Genomic DNA, 18869 nt, shown 5'->3' with positions numbered 1-18869 from the left:
CAGGGGCTCCTTATGGCCATCTGGGGGCTCCTTATGACCATCCAGAGGCTCCTCATGGCCATCCAGGGGTTCCCTGTGGCCATCCAGGGGCTCCTCGTGGCCATCCAGGGGTTCCCTGTGGCCATCCAGGGGCTCCTCATGGCCATCCAGGGGTTCCCTGTGGCCATCCAGGGGCTCCTCATGGCCATCCAGGGGTTCCCTGTGGCCATCCAGGGGCTCCTCGTGGCCATCCAGGGGCTCCTCATGGTGGGGGCTCATCCTGGCACCCTCTAGGCTCCTGCAAACCCTTCCAGCATTAAGGAAGCATCAGCCCTGGTGCTGGGAAGGGATCAGGCACGGGGCTGGGTTGGGGCAGGGAGGGGACACTGGGGACAGCAGCATTGCCAGGGGCCTGCTCTGACCCCCCTGAGCTGCCACCCAGGGCCACTGGGGGGGGAAATTCTGTTGTGGAGCTGCCGCCGCTCTGAGAGCTGGGAGTCGATGGAAATCCCTGTTAAACCCCCACGGATCGAACAGGCCCGGATCAGGCATCGACCCCGCGTCAATTGGTCAATTAACAGTGATTTGGAATGAAGATATCAGGGGGACAGGAGGGACCAAATCACACACCAAACACTTGTGAAAAGTGACCCCTCCCCGTGTGCAGGAGACCCCCAGGACCCAGGAGCCCCATCCTGCGCTCCAGTGGGATGAAGGAAGCGGTGGCAGGAGCCGGGGCTGCAGCTCAACCCTCACACACAGCCTGGGAGAAATCCATATGGGATGGGGCCGAGCTGAGCGCGGAGGGAGGGAGGGAGGACGAGCTCCTGGCGTGCTCCGTCTTGTCCCTCGCGCCTGCTCTGGCTGCTCCCGGCGAGGAGGAGCCCCCCACTCTCTCCAGCAGTGGAAGCAGCTCCCAGCCCGGCCCCACAGCCCCGGGAAAGGGCAGCTTTCCCCACGGACACACCCGACCGGTTCGCTCCGGCTGCCTCATGACGTGGCCGCACACGCCAGGCCCGAGGCAGCGGAGCAGCTCCCGGACGCTGCCGTGCAGGGAGGAGCTGCTGCTGGACAGGCTGTTGTAGCCCTTGATGGCTGTGAGTAGAGGCCCTGGATTGTCATGAGTGGCCCCTGGATGACCACCAGTAGCCCCTGGATGGACATGAGTAGCCACCGAATGGCCATGAGTAAAGGCCCTGGATTGCCACGAGTAGCCTGCAGAGGATCGTGAGTAGCCCACAGAGGGCTGGGAGGAGCCCCTGAATGACCATAGGGAGCCTCTGATGGCCACAAAGAGCCTGCAGAGGATCGTGAGTAGCCCACAGAGGGCTGGGAGTAGCCCCTGAATGATCATGAGGAGCCCCTGGATGACCACAAGTAGGCCCTGGTTGGCCATGAGTAGCTCCTGGATGGCCATGAGTAGAGGCCCTGGATTGCCATGAGTAACCCACAGAGGGCTGGGAGTAGCCCTGAGTGACCACAGGGAGACCCTCATGGCCATGAGGAGCCTGCAGAGGGTCATGAGTAGCCCACAGAGGGCTGGGAGTAGCCCCTGAATGACCATGAGGAGCCCCTTGGTGACTACAAGCAGCTCCTGGATGGACACAAGTAGAAGCTCTGGACTGCCATGAGTAGCCTGCAGAGGGCTGTGGGGAGGCCCTGAATGACCACAGGGAGCCCTGATGGCCATGAGAAGCCCCTGATGGCCCGGAGGAACCCACAAAGGCTGTCAGAAGCCCCCAGAGCCCGCTGTCCTCACCCTGTGGTCCCAGCTCCACCAAGCCCCCCAGGTGGCTGAACCCGGGATGGTGTCACCCCCCCTTAGCCATCCCTGTGCTGGTGAACGCCGGGAGCTTCCCACGCTGCTCCCAGCCGCCACTGCTGCCCAGGAAACAGCTAATTAGCCACTCCTGCTAATTAACCCGGGTCCTCCCTCCCGCTCCCAACGGCTCCTCTCTGCAGAGGACGGGCAGCCGCTCGTTAAAATCCCAAAATCCTCTGGCTGGAGGAGCCAGGGAGGCAGGTCCCGGCATGCCGGGCTGGGGGTCCCCGGGTGTGGGGCACCCCCAGGCAGAGCCCCCCTCCCCATTGTGGAGCTCTGGATAGGCAGAGGAGCCGGCGGGAGCGGGGAGCTCCCCGTGACGCCCCCGGGAGGGGCCACGCCGCGATTTAAAGGCTGCGCCGCCCCCTCCACCCCAGCCAGTCCCTCTCCTCCTTCCCGGGAATGCGGCCAGCGGGGTGAGGCTGGTCAGGATGAGGCTCCTCCAGCTCCCACCTGCCAGGGGCCAACCACATCTAAAGGGCAGCCAGGCCTGGCCCGGCATCCACCTCCGGGGCCAAGTTCCAGGGAGCTCTCCAGAGGAGGGAGAGGCCAGGGGCAGGCTCCTGAAAGCCCCTCAGGGTGGTGGGCAAACTGAGCCTGCATGGAGACCCCTCCAAACTCTCCCCAGACACCCACCCCGCAGTGGGGAGAGCCAAGTGATTCCCTGGAGGCGCTTCCAGCAGCACCCAGGACCCTCAGTGCCCTCGGTCCCCATCGGAGCCCCCCCTCAGAGCCCCCGTGGCCCGGGATGAGGGAGCAGTGCTCGGAGCCGCCGTCCCTGGGTTTTATTGCTGTCACAGGCGCAGCCCCCGCCGGCGCAGGTCGGCCCGGGCCGCCCTGATGTGCTCCTGCAGCTCGGCCGCTGCCTCCTCGCAGTCGTTGAAGGTGGCCAGGCGGTAGCCCACGGTGGCCAGCGAGTAGCAGCCGAAGGCCACCAGCAGGTAGACGGGCAGGGGCAGCAGGGCCTGGCGCAGCGGTGCCGGCGGCTGCAGCCCCGGCGGGGCCAGAGCCAGCGCGGCCCAGGCCGAGCCCAGCAGGGCCAGCCCGCAGAGCCACTGCCCCAGCTTGGTCATGGCGCCTGGGGAGAGAGGGGACAGGGCAGTGAGGGGCAGCTGAGAGAGGGAACAGGGGAGGTGAGGGGCAGCTCAGAGAGAGGGGAGCTGGGAGAAGGGGAGAGAGGAGGGGAGAGATGGGGAAAGGGGAGTCAGGAGATGGGGAGAGGGGAGGGCAGGGAGGAAGGGGCACAGGGGAGTTGTGAGACAAGAGAGGAGAGATGGGGAAAGGGGAGTCAGAAGAGGGGAGAAGGTGGCCCGGGAGAGGGGAACTGGGAGAGGAGAGGGAAGGGGAGGTTGGGAGAATGGGGAGAAGGTGACCCAGGAGACAGGGAGGAGAGAGAGGGGGACAAGACAGGAGAGATGGGGAAAGGGGAGTCAGGAGAGGGGGAAATGGGAGAGGGGAGAGAGGGAAATGAGGGGAGAGCTGGGAGAGGGGGAAGAGGAGAGAGGAGCAGAGGGGAACTGGGAGAGAGGGGGAGAGGGGAACTGGGAGAAGGGGAGCCAGGGAAGAGCAGAGTCAGAAGAGGAGAAGATGGGGAGAGGGGCAGAGGGGAGAGGGCAGCCTGGGAGAGGGAAAAGAGGGAGAGGGGAGGAAAGGGGAGAAGAGAGGAGAAGGGAAGGGGAGGTTGAGAGAATGGGGAGAAGGCAACACAGGAGAAAGGGAGGAGAGGGGGAGGACAAGAGGGGAGAGGAGAGAGATGGGAAAAGGAGAGTCAGGAGAGGGGAGCTGGGGGAGGGGAAGAGGGGGAGATGAGGGGGGAGCTAAGAGAGAGGGGAAGAGGGGAGAGGAGCAGAGGGGAACTGGGAGAGAGGGGGAGGTACTGGGGGAGAAGAGAAGGAGGGGAAAGGAGAGCCAGGAGGGAAAATGGGGAGAAGGCGACCCGGAAGACGGGGAGGAGGGAGGGGGGAGCAGGGAGAGAGAGGAGAGATGGGGAAAGGGGAGTCAGGAGAGGGGGAGATGGGAAGAGGGGAGAAGGCATCCCGGGAGAGAAGAAATGGGAGAGGGGGGGATAGTGGGGGAGAACAGAGAAGAAGAGGAGAGAAAGGGGACCCGGAGGGGGGAGCGAGGGAGAATGGGGAGAAGGTGACCCGGGAGACGGGGAGGAAAGAGAGAGGGGAGAAAAGGAAGAGGGAAATCGGGTAAGATGAGGAAAGGGAAGTCAGGAGAGGGGGAGATGTGGAGAGGGATCTGGGAGAGAGGGGGAGGTAGTGGGGGAGAAAACGGAAAAATAGAAGGGGAAGGGGAGGACAGCGGGGAGGGAGAATGGGGAGGCGACCCGGGAGACGGGGAGGAGAGGGGAGAGAGGGACCGACCCGCGCTTCCCCCTGCCCCGACCGCACCGGGCCCGGTCTCCCCCCAACAGCCACCCGAGGCCTCCAGACCGGAGCCCAACCCGGAACCCCGCCGGGCCCCTCTGAGCCCTCCCAAAAGACCCGGTGCCGGTCCCGGTGCCGCCCCGCCCCCACCTGACCGGGCCGCGATCCCGCTCCCGGTGCCGCTCTCCGCCCCGTCGCGGCGGTGACGTCACGGCCTCGGCGCCGCGCGCGCGGGGGCCGCCGGGAGCTGTAGTTCCAGGGCCGGGAGCTGTAGTGCCGGGGCGCCCCCTGCCGGCGGGGCGGGGAAGGGGACGACGCCCCCGGGACCCCCGGCGGGACCCCCGCCCCGGCCCCGCTCCCGGTGCCGCAGGAAGCGCCGGGCTTTGTCGGCCGCGGCCGGGGCCACAGGAAGCATCTGGTTTCCTCCGCGTCCGGCCGCGGGGCCCGCCGTGGGAGCAGGTCCTGCCGGCCGTCCCACGGCTGCCGTTCCCACCCCCCCACCACCTCACTTCGAGGGCTGCCCTGGTGACCCCCGCGGTGTGCCGGGGATGGACCTGTGATGCCCTGCCAAGACTCGGCTGTGCCAGCGCAGGGGTTTGGAGCCCTGAGCCCTGGCACCCCAACAGACCCCCGCCTGCTCCAGCCCCTGCTCCGACCTGCCTGGCTCCACTGGGATGCTCCTTCCTTGCAGGTCCAGGCAGATTCCCCCCCTGCCCACCCCCAGAACCCACCCGAGGCTCCAGGGCTGCTCCAGGGGGGCACAGGACCTGGGGCTGGGAGCTGGCGGAGGAGCCAAACCCATGACAAGAACCTACAAAGAAATGGCTTTATTGGGTGGGGGCGAGTCCCGGAGTGGCCACGGGGAGGGGGTTGCCCCGGGAAGGGGCACCAGGACATCAATTCCTCTTCCTGCCCTTGCCCACGGCCTTGGCGGGGGCAGCAACGGGCGCTGCAGACTGGTAGAGGGTGGAGGAGATCTTGTTGATGTAGTAGAGGCCGACCATGGAGAAGATGAGGCTGCGAGGGAAGAAGGGAAGAGGCTGCTCAGCTGCCGGGGGCAGGAACACGCCAGGGTCATCAAATGCCTTCCCTGGGATCCCACTGTGCTGCCCTTCCTAAACACCTTCCCCGGGATCCCACTGTGCTGCCCTTCCTAAACACCTTCCCTGGGATCCCCCTCCTCTGCCCTTCCTAAACACCTTCCCTGGGATCCCCCTCCTCTGCCCTTCTTAAACACCTTCCCTGGGATCCCCCTCCTCTGCCCTTCCTAAACACCTTCCCTGGGATCCCCCTCCTCTGCCCTTCCTAAACACCTTCCCTGGGATCCCCCTCCTCTGCCCTTCCTAAACATCTTCCCTGGGATCCCCCTCCTCTGCCCTTCAAAAAACACATTCCCCTTGGATCTCACTGTGCTGCTCTTCCTAAACCAACGCTTTTTCCTTGGATTCCACTCTCCTGTCCTTCAAAAAACATGTTCCCCTTGGATCTCACTCTCCTGCTCTTTCCTAAACACTTTCCTCTTGGATCTCGCTCTCCTGCTCCTTCCTAAACACTTTCCTCTTGGATCTCACTCCCCTGCTCCTTCCTAAACAGCTTCCTCTTGGATCTCACTCTCCTGCCCTTCAAAAAACACCTTCCTCTTGGATCTCATTCCCCTGCCTTTCCTAAACCAGCACTTTCCCCTTGCATCCCACTCTCCTGCCCTTCTAAAACACCTTCCCCTTGGATCTCACTCCCCTGCCCTTCCTAAACACCTTCTCCTTGGATCTTACTCCCCTGCCCTTTCTCAACCAACACCTTCCTATTGGATCCCACTCTCCTCCCCTTCTGAAACACCTTCCCCTTGGATTCCACTGTGCTGCCCTTCCTAAGCACATTCCCCTCGTAGGCCACTCTGCTCCTCCCAAACACTCTTCCCTTGGATCCCACTCTCCTGCCCTCCTGAAACACCCTCCCCTCCCATCCCACCGTGCCGTCGTTCTCACCGGTCCCCCGGGGGTCCCTGGCAGCCCTTCCCAGTGCCCTGCTCCCCTCCCAGTGCCCTCCGTGACCCCTCAGGGTCCCTCCAGCTGCTCCCCACCCTCTGAAGCAGCTCTGGACGTACCAGGTGGTCACACAGACCCGGTGGATGAGGCCAGAGGCGAACAGGGCCAGCAACAGGCAGGTGAGGACTGCGGAGAACCAGGAGAGACACAACGCTGCTGCACTGCCCCAGGTGCTGGGGGGGCCCCAGGTGCCACAAACCCCCCCACAGCCCAGGAAAAGCTCAGGGGGGGAGCTCCCAGGATTCCAGGGCAGGGCTGGGACCCTCCATTCCCACCACTGGAGCACAACCACCCCCCTCACAGGCCTTTGGACACCGATGTGTTCCCACTCCCCCACAGCACTTACTCTCGGGGAATATTTTGGCCTGGAATCCCTTCCCGAAGATGAGGTTCTCCAGGTTGTTGAAGGCCTGGGCATGGGGGTTAAGGGGCAGAACAGGGACCTGCTGTGCTCCTGAGCCTGCTCCCATCCCCTTTCCTCCCTGCCCTGACCCCCACAGCCCTGCTCCTGGCCCTCCACTCCTGTCCCCTGTCCCTACCCCCTTGGTGCAGCTCCCAGCCCCCTGATTCAGTGCCCTGGCCCCATCCCTGCTCCTAGCCCCCTGATTTGGTGCCCTGACCCCCCTCCCCACCAGCCCTGTCCCTGTCCCCCAGCCCCACTCCCAGCCCCCTGATTTGGTGCCCTGACCCCCCTCCCCACCAGCCCTGTCCTTGTCCCCCAGCCCCACTCCCAGCCCCCTGATTTGGTGCCCTGACCCCCCTCCCCAGCAGCCCTGTCCCTGTCCCCCAGCCCCGCTCCCGGTCCCCATTCCCAGAGCCCACCCCCAGGGATACAGTGAGGGAGCAGACGAAGAGAGCTGAGCCCAGCAGCCCCCCCTGGATGGTGAGCCACTCGGTGGAGGCGAGCTGCCGGCTGTACATCTGCATCCCGGCGAAGAGCAGCAGGGACAGCAGCGACGACAGCGCCAGGGACGTGCCCGTGCCTACGGCTGTGCCCGGGGCCAGCTCAGCACCGGGACCAGGGCTGGACCCCCGGGGCTGAGCCCACCCTACAGCCACAGGGCTGCCCTGTGCCCCCTGCCCCCATTACCCCCCCATTGTCCCCCCTTCCCCTACTTCCCCCTGCCCAGTTATCCCCCCAACCCTATTCCCCCACTGCCCCTGTTCCACATGGTATTCCCCCTACTCCCCGTTACCCCTCCCACCCTTGTTACCCCTCCTTTCCCCATTACTCACATGACCTTTCTCACCCCCCTTGCCCTGGTTACCCCTGTTACGCCCAGCCCCCGTTACCCATGGTGCTCCTGGTTACTCCTCCTTTCCCTATCACCCCCATTATTCCCTATTTCCCCCTACCCATTTCCCCTCCACCCCCATTCCACCCTGCCCTGTTCCACATGCCACCTCCTTACCCCTGTTACCGCCCCTTCCTCATTCCCCACGTTACTTTTCCTGCCCCGCTTGCCCTCGTTACCCCCCATTTCCCCCCAAACCCATTCCACCCTGCCCCACTCCACACACTACCCTCCTTACACCCCAATGCCCCTCCCACCCTCGTTATCCCCCTCACCCCCATTATCCCCTGTTCCCTCATCCCCCCCTGTGCAGATACCCCCACCCCCGTTACCCCCCATTTCCCCAACGCCCCATTTCCCCCCGCTCCCATTCCCCTCCTACTGCCATTACCCCCCTGCCCCATTACCCCCCTTGCCCCTGTCACCCCCAGCCCCCAATACCCACGGCGCTTCCTGCTACCCCTCCTTTCCCCATCACCCCCGTTACCCCCCTTCCCCTATTTCCCCCTGCCCAGTTACCCCCCAACCCTCCCATTACTCCCTATCCCAACTGCCCCATTCATTTCCCCCCACCCCCGTTACCCCCCAGCCCCCGTTAATCCCGTTACCCACCTGCCCCATTGCCCCCATTACTCACGTCACCCTTCGCGCCCGCCCTGCTCCCGTTACCCCCAGCCCCCATCACCCCCGTTACCCCATTGCCCCGTTACCTCCCGACCCCCATTACGCCCGTTACCCCCAACCCCCATCACCCCCGTTACCCCATTGCCCCGTTACCCCCCGACCCCCATTACGCCCGTTACCCCCAGCCCCATCACCCCCGTTACCCCCAGCCCCATCACCCCCGTTACCCCCAGCCCCCATCACCCCCGTTACCCCCAGACCCAATCACCCCATTACCCCATTGCCCCGTTACCCCCGGTCCCCATCACCCCCGCTTCCTCATTCCCTCCATTACCCCCGCTTCCCCATTCCCTCCATTACTCCCGCTCCCCCACCCACACTACCCCTCCCCTTCCCCCCCAGTATCCCACTATCCCGTCTTTCCCCCCCTCACCCATTGTGTCCCCGTCCCGTCCCGGTGCCGGTGCCGCGCGCATGCGCACTGCGCAGGGACACGGCAGCACCGCCGGAGAGGCGGCTCTGCGCATGCGCGGGCTGCCCCGCCCCTCCCCTCCCGGCGGCGAGCGCGGCGTTCGGGGAGCCCCCCCCGGTGGCCGTTACCGGTACTGCAGCTCCCCCGCCGTCCGGGGCGCCCCCTGGCGGCGGGGAGCGGCGCTGCGGGACCCCCGGCACCGGGACCCACGGCGGGAGCCCCCCCGGTGCCACCCCCGGTGCTGTCCCCGGTATTACCCCCGGTACCAAAACATCCCGCCCGCACCCCACCCACCCCAAGGCGCCGCTCCGCGAGCCGCGCCGCCCTCCTCGCGCTGCCGGCGGGGGATGCCCGTCGGTGCGGCGGGAGCATCCCCGGTGCCACCTCCCGGTGCCGCCGCCCCCCTGTGCCGCCGGGCCGAGCATGCGCGCCACCGCCGCCCCCCCTCCCTCCTCTCCGTCCCTCCCTCCTTCCCTCCCTCCCTCCCCGGCTCCGCCGCTCCCTGCAACGCACCGGGGCGATCGCGGCCGCCGCTGCTGCCGCCGCCGCCGCGGGCACGGGCGCGGGGAGCGGAGCCATGGCCGAGGGCGAGGACCTGCAGACCTTCACCTCCATCATGGACGCGCTCGTCCGCATCAGCGTGAGCGCCCGCGGCGGCGGAGGATGGGGGGTGGCGGGGGGAGGACCAGGGTCCCCCCGGGGCCGGGTCGCCGTGGCAACGCGGGGTGGGGGGGCGATGCCCTTGAGGGGTGGGCGGGCGGCGGACCCGCAGCCCGGTTCACCGCAGCGAACCCCCGGGGAGGGTCGGATCCGGGCTCCCCGCCCGCACCGAGCTATGGCCGAGCCGGGAGCACCCGGAGCACCGGGGGTGGGGGGGCGACCCCATCCCGGCCCCCATCCTGGTTCCCAGCCCAGTCTTGGCGCTGGTCCCAGTGCCGGGCCCAATCCGGGCTCTGCTGCGGGCCCAATCCCGGATCCCATCCCAGATGCCATCCCTATCCCAGATCCCATCTGCATCCTGGATCCCATCCCCATCCTGATCCCCATCCCAGATCCCAGCCCCATCCCGGTCCCCAGCACCATCCCAACCCTCAGCCCCAGCCCATCCTCATCCCAGCCCCAGGCTCCATCCCAGCATCCATCCCAGCCCTCATCCTGGCACTGGTCCCGGTGCTGGTCCTCATCTCCATCCCAGCCCCAGTCTCCATCCCCATCTCAGCCCTGGGCCCCATCCTGGTGCTGATCCCAGTGGTGGTCTCCATTCCCATCCCAGTGCCAGTCCTGATCCTGACCCGATCCTGGCCCTGCTCTGGGCCCAGTCCCAACCCCAATCCCATCCCAGCCCTGGGCCCCATCCTGGCTCTGGTCCCAGTGCTGTTCCTGATCCCAACCAAGCTGCTGGTCCCAGGCCTGATCCTGGCTGTGATGCTGGACCCAGTCCTCATCCCCACCCCAGCCCTGGTCCTGATACTGGTCCTGGCTCTGGTGCTGTTCCCAAGCCTGATCCCGACCCTGCTGTGATCTCAGCCTCAGCCCCCAACCCCAGCCCAGCCCTGGTCCCAGTGCTGCTCCTGATCCTGACCACGCTGCTGGTCCCAGGCCTGATCCGGGCCATGATGTTGGTCCTGGTCCTGGTGCCGGTGCCAGCCCCAGTCCTGGTCCTGGTGTGGCCTCAGTTCCCAACCGCAGCCCAGCCCTGGGCCACATCCCAGGCCTGATCCTGGCCTTGATGTTAATCCTGGTCCTGATGCTGATCCTGGCTCTGATACTGGTCCCGGCCCTGATCCCAGCCGACCCTGATGGTGCTGGCCCCAGCCCTGCCCCTGGTGCTGGTCCTAGCCCCGATCCTGGTCCAGGCCCCGGTGCCAGTCCCAACCCTGATCCTGGCCCTGAAGCCGATCCTGGCCCTGATGCTGATCCCAGCCCTAGTGCTGATCCTGGCCCTGGTGCTGATCCCAGCCCTGATCCTGGCCCAGGTGCTGATCCTGGCCTGATGCTGATCCCAGCCCCGGTGCTGATCCCAGCCCTGGTCCCACCTGGTGCCAGCCCCGTTCCATGGGCAGCGGGTGACGCTCCCCTCTCTGCCCTCAGACCAGCATGAAGAACATGGAGCGGGAGCTGGTGTGCCCGGTGTGCAAGGAGATGTACAAGCAGCCGCTGGCACTGCCCTGCACCCACAACGTGTGCCACGTGTGTGCCAGCGAGGTGCTGCTGCAGCACGGCCACCTCTGCTGCGACCCCACCTCCGAGCCCACCTCGCCCGCCGCCACCCCCTCCACCCGCAGCCCCCGCCTGGGCCGCAGGGCCGTCCCCAAACCCGACCGCCTCGACCGCCTCCTCAAGTCAGGTGGGGCTGGAGGGCACGGCAGAGGGGACAGGGATGGCACAGGGCACCGGGACGGATGGAGGGGAGGGGGATGGATGGAGGGAACAGGGACAGGGATGGGTGGAGGGGACAAGGATGGCTGGGGGGGGACGGGGATGGCAGGAGGGGACGGGCACAGTAGAGTGGACAGGGACAACAGAGGGGAAGGGGATGGCTGGAGAGGACAGGGACGGCTGGAGGGGGTGGGGACAGCTGGAGAGGAGGGCAGATGAGACACCAGAGGTACAACAGAGGGCACAGTAATGGCTGGAGAAGAGAGGAATGGCCAGAGGGGATGGGGACAGCAGGAGGGAATGGGGACAGGCATGGCTGGAGGGGTTGGGGGTGGCTGAAGGGGATTGAGGTGGCTGGAGGGGATAGGGATGGTTGGAGGGGTTGGGGATGGAGACAGCTAGAGGGGATGGCAGAAGAGACAGGAACAACAGAGGGCACAGGCATGGCTGGAGAAGAGAGGAGTGGCTGGAGGGGACGAGGACAGCTGGAGGGAACAGGGGCAGGCATGGCTGGAAGGGATGGGGGTGGCTGGAGGGGAGGAGTATGGCTGGAGAAGGGACAGCATAGCTGGAGGGCAGAGGGACAGGGGTGGCTGGAGGGGATGTGGGTGGGTGAAGGAGTTGGGGACAGGGATGGCTGGAGGGCCTGGGGATGGGGACAACTGGAAGGGATGGGGACAGGGAGGGCACCCTGGGCTACCTTTGGAAGGGCCCCCACTGACACCCCCTCCTCTCCTCCCTCCCGTAGGCTTCGGCACCTACCCAGGGCGCAAGCGGGGGGCTGTGCACCCCCAGACTGTCAGCTTCCCGTGCCCGGCCTGCCAGCGGGACGTGGACCTGGGGGAGAGGGGCCTGGGCAGCCTGTTCCGCAACCTGACGCTGGAGCGGGTGGTGGAGCGGTACCGGCAGACCATCAACATCAGCGCGGCCATCATGTGCCAGTTCTGCAAGCCCCCGCAGCTGGAGGCCACCAAGGGCTGCACCGAGTGCAAGTCCAGCTTCTGCAACGAGTGCTTCAAGCTCTACCACCCCTGGGGCACCCAGAAAGCCCAGCACGAGCCCACGCCCCCCACCCTCACCTTCCGCCCCAAGGTACGGCCTCCCCTGCGGGTCCTCCTTCCCCCACGGGGGGATTAAGGCTGAGGGAATTGGGATTAAGGCTGAGAGAATTGGGATTGTTCAGCCTGGAGAAGGGAAGGCTTTGGGGTGACCTAATTGTAGCCTTCCAGTACCTGAAGGGAAGTTGCAGGAAAGATGGGGCAAAATTATTTAGGAGAGTCTGGAGCGACAGGACACGGGGGGATGGGTTCAAATCGAAGGAGAGTAGATATTAGGAAAAAATTCTTTACTGTGAGGGTGGTGAGGCCCTGGCACAGGTTGCCCAGAGATTCTGTGGCTGCCCCATCCCTGGAAGTGTCCAAGGCCAGGTTGGACGGGGCTTGGAGCAACCTGGGCTGGTGGAAGGTTGGAACGAGATGATGTTCAAGGTCCCCTTCCAACCCAAACCATTCCATGATTCTGTGATTCTATGACTTGGAAGTGCAGGGGTGGTATCCTTTGGGGGAGGGGGTTGCAGAGCCCCTCTGAGCCCCACTGTGCCCGTGCAGGGGCTGATGTGCCCAGAGCACAAGGAGGAGGTGACTCACTACTGCAAGACCTGCCAGCGGCTCGTGTGCCAGCTCTGCCGCGTGCGCCGCACCCACACCAGCCACAAGATCACCCCGGTGCTCAGCGCCTACCAGGCCCTCAGGGTAAGGGCTGCTGGGGCCAGACTGGGCTTTGGCTGTGAATCGGGGGCACCACAGAGCCCTCGTGCAGGGGGGGGGCGAGGTGGAGGTGGGGGGCTGCTGGCACCTCACCTCACCTCACCTCACCACCTTCCTGCAGGAGAAGCTGACGAAGAGCCTCGCCTACATCCTGAGCAGCCAGGACACGGTGCAGACCCAGATTGCCGAGCTGGAGGAGACAGTGAAGCACACAGAGGTGAGGGGGGAAGGTGCCTGCCTGGCCCTGAGCTGTCCCTAGGCAGGGGTGGCACGGCCAGCCCGGTCCCCTCCAGTCCCAGACTGTGCCACACGCTGACCCTGCCGTGCCTGGCAGGTGAACGGCTCGCAGGCCAAGGAGGAAGTGTCACAGATGATCCAGGCACTCTGTGCCATGCTGGAGGAGAAGAGGGCCACCCTGCTGCAGGCCATCGAGGAGTGCCAGCAGGAGCGGCTGGCCAGCCTGCACGGCCAGATCCGGGAGCACCAGGCCATGCTGGAGAACTCGGGCATGGTGGGCTACGCCCAGGAGGTGCTGAAGGAGACTGACCACCCCTGCTTTGTCCAGGCTGCCAAGCAGCTGCACAACAGGTACCAGGCTGTGGGCACGGGGCTGCCGGGGGGGGGGGGTCAGGACACTCTGGTGCCCATGGTGCCCCCCCCAACATTCCCACTCTCTGGCACTGCAGGATCCTCAGGGCCACCGACTCGCTGCAGAGCTTCCGCCCTGCAGCCACAGCCTCCTTCAGCCACTTCCAGCTGGACGTCAGCAGGGAGCTGAAGCTGCTCACCGACCTGGCCTTCATCCGAGGTAAAGGCAGCGGGACCCGGGCACCGGCTGTGCCCCGTGCGGAGGCGCAGCCCCCGCGGGCGGAGCGTTCCCTGCCCGCCTCGGAGCCGCAGCTCATCCTCGGCCGCCGCCCAGGGCCGCGCTCGCGGATCTGCCGGTGCCCCCTCCCCGTCAGGGACGGCCCCCCCGCCCCAGCAGCCCCCAAAAAAGATCCCTGCCCTGCCCTGTGCCAGAGCAGACAGGCAGGGCCGTGGTGCCAGGTGAGGGCAGCAGGAGTGCCGGTGGGTGAGTACGGAGCTGCCCCGCTGCCGGGCAGGCGCTTCCCGCAGGGCAGGAGCCGCGTGGCCCTGCCGGACCCGCTGGCGACACGTTTCAGACCTGCTTCTACCTCTCTTTGTTTATAGGCTGCGGCCGCTGCCGAGGCGTCACCGAAGTAACTGAGGCAAGTCACACCCCTGCCCTAGAGCCGCCCCGCTCTCTCTTCCCATCCCTCCATCCCTCCCATCCCGTTCCCACCCTGGCCCTGCTCCGCCACCATCCTCCATGCCCGTCCTGCCCGCAGGCGCTGGCAGCCGGTGGCTCTGCCTCCTCCATCTGCTGCCTCTCCTCCTGCCCTCCCACCCCCTCCTCGCCCCATTTCCATCCCCCTCCTCGCCCCATTTCCATCCCCCTCCTCGCCCCATTTCCATCCCCCTCCTCGCCCCATTTCCGTCCCCCTCCTCGCCCCATTTCCGTCCCCCTCCTCGCCCCATTTCCGTCCCACTCCTTACTCCATTTCTGCCCCCTCATTGCCCCATTTCTGCCCCCTCGTTGCCCCATATCCATTCCCCTCTTGCCCCATTTCCATCCCCTCATGCCCTATTTCCATCCCTTCCCTCGCTCCATTTCTGTCCCACTCTCACCTCACTTCTTGTCCCATTCACCACCCAATTTTCTGCCCCTTCTCACCTCATTTCCATTTCCCTTTTGCCCCATTTCCATCCCCTCCTCACCTCATTTCCACCATCACTTGCCCCATTTCCACCCCATCTTTGCCCTATTCCCCCCACCTCACCCCATTTCTGCCCCATCCTCACCCCATTACTGTCTCCATCCTTGCCCGGTTTCCATTCCTCGCTCCATTTCCATCCCCCCTCTTCCCATTTCTGTTCCCATCCTCCTCTTCCCCCATTTCCATCCCCTTCCTCACCCTATTTCTGTTTCCCTCTTGTGCCATTTCCATCCCATCCTTGCCCCATTTCTGCCCCATCCTCACCCCATTTCCTTTCCTCCTCACTCCATTCCTGCCCCCTTCCTTTCTCCATTTCCATCCCTCTCCTTGCTCCATTCTCATCCCCCTTCTTGCCCCATTTGTCTCCCTCTCGCCCCATTTCTGTTTCTGTCTGCACCCATTTCCACCCCATCCTTGCCCCATTTCTGCCCCATCCTATTCCCCTTCTATCCCTATTTCCATCCGACTCTCACCCCATTTCTGTCCCTCTCTTTGCCCAGTTTCCACCCCCCTCCTCATCCCATTTTCTTCCCCCTCCATTCCCATCCCCATCCCCTACCACCCACCATCCCCATCTCCTCCTCCTCCTCCTCTCCCGCTGCCTCCATCCTCTCTCTGTCTCTCTCTCTCTCTCTCTCTCCTCCCTCCCGACTTGCACTTGGCCTGTCTGGTCCCTGGAGCCCCACAGCAGCAGCTCCTCTGTCTCCCCGACTCTCGCTCTCCTCCGGTGCCGACACACGGTCTCCGCAGTCAGACCCCCCTTAGACTCCGCTGGTTGTGCGTCCGTCCGTCCGTCCGGAATGCCCCCGTCCCTGCGTCCGGCCGCCTCCCCGCCTGCGGAGGGGGGGATGCTGCCTGATGCCCGCCGGTGCCTCTCCCCGCAGCGCCCGAGGCCCCGGTCATCGACACGCAGCGCACCTACACCTACGACCAGATCTTCCTGTGTTGGCGGCTGCCGCAGCACTCGCCGCCCGCCTGGCACTACACGGTGGAGTTCCGCAAGACCGACGCCAAGGCCAAGGGGCTGAAGCTGTGGCAGCGGCGGGAGGAGGTGCGCGGCACCTGCGCCCTCGTCGAGTACCTGGACACCGACAGCGTCTACGTGCTGCGGGTGAAGGGCTACAACAAGGCGGGCTTCGGGGAGTACAGCGAGGACATCTACCTGCACACGCCGCCCGCCCCGGGTGAGCGGGGCCAGAGGGTTCAGAGCACCTGCAGAGCGCCCCGGTGTGTCACCCCACTCACCCTCCTCCTCCTCTCCTCCCCGCAGTCCTCAACTTCTTCCTGGACAACCGCTGGGGCTTCAACCGGGACCGGCTGGCCATCAGCAAGGACCAGCGCGCGGTGCGCAGCGTCCCCGGCATCCCCATGCTCTTCGCCGCCGAGCGCCTGATGACCAGCTGCCACCTCTCCATCGACCTGGTCATCGGCGACGTGGCCATCACCCAGGGCAAGAGCTACTGGGCCTGCTGCGTGGACCCCAGCTCCTACCTGGTGAAGGTGGGCGTGGGGCTGGAGAGCAAGCTGCAGGAGTGGTTCCAGGTGCCGCAGGACGTGGTGAGCCCCAGGTGAGCGGGGCGGTGAGCGGGGGGCAGGGAGGGTCCTCTGCCTGTTCCTGCCTCCACAGCAGGCGCTGGGGTGTGGGGGGGAGCTCCAGCCCGTCCCGTGTGTGTCGGTGTCAGGACTCACCTGTCCTCCTGCTGCAGGTACGACCCCGACAGCGGCCACGACAGCGGGGCCGAGGACACGACGGTGGAGGCGCCGCCACCCTACGCCTTCCTCACCATCGGCATGGGCAAGATCCTGCTGTCGCACGGCTCGGCGCTCACCTCCCGCGACCCCAACGGCTGCACCGTGCCCCTGCCCCCCCGCATCGGCATCTGCCTGGACTACGAGCAGGGCAAGGTGAGCTTCTACGACGCCGTGTCCTTCCGCGAGCTCTGGGAGTGCGGCGTGGACTGCTCGGGGCCCGTCTGCCCCGCCTTCTGCTTCATCGGGGGCGGGGCCCTGCACCTCCAGGAGCTGGTGGCCAACAAGCAGGAGCGGAAAGTGACCATCGGGGGCTTCCCCAAGCTGGACTGAGCCGTGCCCGCGCTCCCCGCGCGCCCCCGGCTGCGCCCCCCGGGAGCTCCGGGGCCTGGGGGGCAGGGAGCAGAGCACAGGGGGGGCAGTCCCGGCCCTGCCGCTGCTGGGGACAGGCCAGGTGTTTGTTTTGGGGGATGGGGGGGGACGGGGACAGCTCTGCCGTCCCCTCCTCGCCCTGTCTGCCTGCCCCTCGCCCCAGCTCGGCCCCAGGCTGCTCTGGGCTGGGGCTGCGGGCAGGGCTGGCAGAGGGTCAGCCCCAGAGACGGGTCAGGGAGGGGGACGGGGCTGCGCAGGGAGGGGGGAGGCAGGTGACGGTGGGGGTGACGGAGAGGGGAGAGGCTGGGCGCTGGCTGGGGTGGGGGAGGCAGCTGGGGTAGGGGAGAGGGCGGGGGGGAGACGGGGCTGGAACAAAGTGTGAAGACGTTTTGTAAAATGGCTCGTTTTCAATGCGGCTCATCCGGCCGGGCACGGCCCCCGGCCACAGCCACCGAGGGGTCCCTCCCGTGGGCTCCCGGTGCCCCCTCTCTGCCCTGTCCTTGGGCAGCCATGTGCCTGGCCAGCCCTGCCTGTGCCCTGCCTGCACGTGCTCCGAGGGCCACGCTTGGCCCCCGTTACACCGCTCGGTGCCAAACCACACCCGGCCGGGGCGGGCTGGGGCCGCGGGGTCCGGATCCGACCCGCCCAGGGGAGCCCCACGCGCCGCGGGGGCCGTGCTGGCAGCTCCCGTGCCGGGATCTGTCCGAGCTGCTGTCGTTTCTCCTGGGTTCTGTTACAACAATCGCTGTATTTTCATGGTTTCCTACAATAAACTGCGATGCCAGACTCCTCGGGAGCCTCCCTGCCGTGGAGGGCAGCTGTGGGGCCAGGCAGTCCATGGGGTCGGGCTGTCCATGGGGTCAGGGGGCTGTGGGGCTCCTGGGCTGACCATAGGGCTGACGAGCCAGAGGCCGTGGGGTCGGTCTGTCTGTGGGCTTGGGGTCCGTGGGACCAGGCTGACCGTGGGGCTGGGCTGTCTGTGGTGTTGGAGTGCTGTGGGTCTGGGCCGTCCTGCCTGTGCCCAGCAGGGGCCAATCCTGCCCAGCCCAGGCAGTGCTGACGTGTCAGGTCCTGCCCGTGCTCTACTCGGCCACGTGGTCACTGCCACCCCATCCTGAGGTGTCAGGGGGCTCCTGGACAGGTCATCGCCTTGCTGGGCCTGAACCAAACCCCTGCAGCATTTTTGGGGAGTCCCAAAGGCGCACAGTCCAGCTGGGGAGGCTGAGGCATCCTCTCAGGGTGGGTAACAGGGCTGGACCCCCCACTTGGGTACACTGCATGGCAGGTGGAAGGGCCACATGGGGCAGGGCCCCCCCAGGCTGGTGCCTGCCCCTGGGGACCCCACCCTTATGTTTGAAGGTGAGGGGGCCGTAGGGTCAGGCTCCCTGTGAACAGGCAGCTCTTTGTAGGGCCCAGCCCTGGTGCCTGTTTTGATTCCTGGGGCCCTGCCCAAGGCTGGAAGGTGGGGAGGGTGAGGGGGGGGACTGAGGAGGGGCAGCAGCAATGCCAGGCACCCCCCTGCTCTCCACAGGGCTCTGCCCCAGGCACACAACCCCATCCCCAGCTGGCAGCATGGATTAGGGGGGGATGCTACCCTGTACCACAGCCCCCCATCAGTGCACCCCCCACCCCACAGCTGAGCCTCGGGGCACTGGGCAGCCCTCCTTTCCCCAGAGGCCCCCCAGCCTCTCACCAACAGCCCAGCACAGCTCTGACACCTCCCAGCACATACCAGGCTCTCTGGGCACCTGGCACAGCAGTGTCCCCCACCCAGGGCTGTCCCCCGGCCACTGGGCTGGTCCCAAGGGTGTTCCTGGCCAAGCACTGGCTCTGTGCCTGCACCCACATGGAATTTCTTAGGGGAAGGTTTGTTTCCTTGTTTTTCTGCCTTTTCAGTGGTTGCCAAAACCCTCCCAGTGCCCAGGATGGGCCCAGCCCAAACTGGGACTGCCAGAGGGCCAGCACTGTGCTCCAGGCATGGCATTCCCAAGGCTTGTTCCCCGGCACAGCCCAACACACAGCCCTGCTGGGGCCACCGTGCTGCCCCTCGGCACATCCCACCTTCCAGCCGTGCCCCCCTCCTTCCAGCAGCCCCCAAAGCCTTTTTGGGGCTCCCTCAGGGTTTGGAGGACCTCCAGCCTGGAGCAGGCAGGGGAGGGGGGCAGGACATGCCACATGCCCCCGGTGACACACGTGCAGCCCGTGCAGCTGCACGG

General features: G+C 66.1%; 3 protein-coding genes across 6 annotated transcripts; 1 reads left to right on the top strand and 2 right to left on the bottom strand.

The window, feature by feature from the left end:
- Positions 1-2571: 2571 nt before the first annotated feature.
- DPM3 (dolichyl-phosphate mannosyltransferase subunit 3, regulatory) lies at positions 2572-4401 on the bottom strand. 2 transcript variants are annotated; one of them, XM_064638648.1, is made up of 2 exons: positions 4324-4401; positions 2572-2879 (listed from the first exon to the last, which is right to left on the bottom strand). In XM_064638648.1, exon 2 carries the CDS (start codon positions 2872-2874, stop codon positions 2596-2598), a length of 279 nt encoding a protein of 92 aa, XP_064494718.1. In that variant the 5' UTR covers positions 2875-2879; positions 4324-4401; the 3' UTR covers positions 2572-2595. The 2 variants fall into 2 exon arrangements, with proteins under 2 accessions (XP_064494718.1, XP_064494719.1); XM_064638649.1 differs by lacking the exon at positions 4324-4401 and adding an exon at positions 4225-4242.
- Positions 4402-4985: 584 nt separating this feature from the next.
- On the bottom strand, positions 4986-8996 carry KRTCAP2 (keratinocyte associated protein 2). Of its 2 annotated transcripts, none has more exons than XM_064638647.1 (5): positions 8900-8996; positions 7053-7207; positions 6565-6628; positions 6278-6344; positions 4986-5190 (listed from the first exon to the last, which is right to left on the bottom strand). In XM_064638647.1, exons 1-5 carry the CDS (start codon positions 8979-8981, stop codon positions 5070-5072), a joined length of 489 nt encoding a protein of 162 aa, XP_064494717.1. In that variant the 5' UTR covers positions 8982-8996; the 3' UTR covers positions 4986-5069. The 2 variants fall into 2 exon arrangements, with proteins under 2 accessions (XP_064494717.1, XP_064494716.1); XM_064638646.1 differs by lacking the exon at positions 8900-8996 and adding an exon at positions 8571-8679.
- A 51-nt stretch (positions 8997-9047) lies between these two features.
- Positions 9048-17439, top strand: TRIM46 (tripartite motif containing 46). Of its 2 annotated transcripts, XM_064638641.1 has the most exons (10): positions 9048-9249; positions 10701-10956; positions 11737-12080; positions 12596-12739; positions 12876-12971; positions 13089-13342; positions 13441-13562; positions 15417-15716; positions 15803-16100; positions 16239-17439. In XM_064638641.1, exons 1-10 carry the CDS (start codon positions 9187-9189, stop codon positions 16612-16614), a joined length of 2253 nt encoding a protein of 750 aa, XP_064494711.1. In that variant the 5' UTR covers positions 9048-9186; the 3' UTR covers positions 16615-17439. The 2 variants fall into 2 exon arrangements, with proteins under 2 accessions (XP_064494711.1, XP_064494712.1); XM_064638642.1 differs by lacking the exon at positions 15803-16100 and having other exon boundaries at positions 16239-16543.
- The last annotated feature ends 1430 nt before the right edge of the window (positions 17440-18869 follow it).

Source organism: Pseudopipra pipra, chromosome 29, assembly GCF_036250125.1.
Source record: "Pseudopipra pipra isolate bDixPip1 chromosome 29, bDixPip1.hap1, whole genome shotgun sequence".
Classification (NCBI taxonomy): domain Eukaryota; kingdom Metazoa; phylum Chordata; class Aves; order Passeriformes; family Pipridae; genus Pseudopipra; species Pseudopipra pipra.
The sequence above is the reverse complement of the archived record's forward strand: the minus strand, read 5'-3'. Positions and strand labels throughout refer to the sequence as shown.

Coding starts and splice junctions, on each gene's coding strand:
- DPM3 (XM_064638648.1), bottom strand. CDS start 2,874: ATGACCAAGCTGGGGCAGTGGCTCTGCGGGCTGGCCCTGCTGGGCTCG.
- TRIM46 (XM_064638641.1), top strand. CDS start 9,187: ATGGCCGAGGGCGAGGACCTGCAGACCTTCACCTCCATCATGGACGCG. Junction 9,250..10,700: donor ACGCGCTCGTCCGCATCAGC/GTGAGCGCCCGC, acceptor CTCTGCCCTCAG/ACCAGCATGAAGAACATGGA. Junction 12,081..12,595: donor CCCTCACCTTCCGCCCCAAG/GTACGGCCTCCC, acceptor GTGCCCGTGCAG/GGGCTGATGTGCCCAGAGCA.
- KRTCAP2 (XM_064638646.1), bottom strand. CDS start 8,664: ATGCGCAGAGCCGCCTCTCCGGCGGTGCTGCCGTGTCCCTGCGCAGTG. Junction 7,208..8,570: donor ACGGGACGGGGACACAATGG/GTGAGGGGGGGA, acceptor CCCCGGGCACAG/CCGTAGGCACGGGCACGTCC. Junction 5,191..6,277: donor CGGGTCTGTGTGACCACCTG/GTACGTCCAGAG, acceptor CTTCCCTCGCAG/CCTCATCTTCTCCATGGTCG.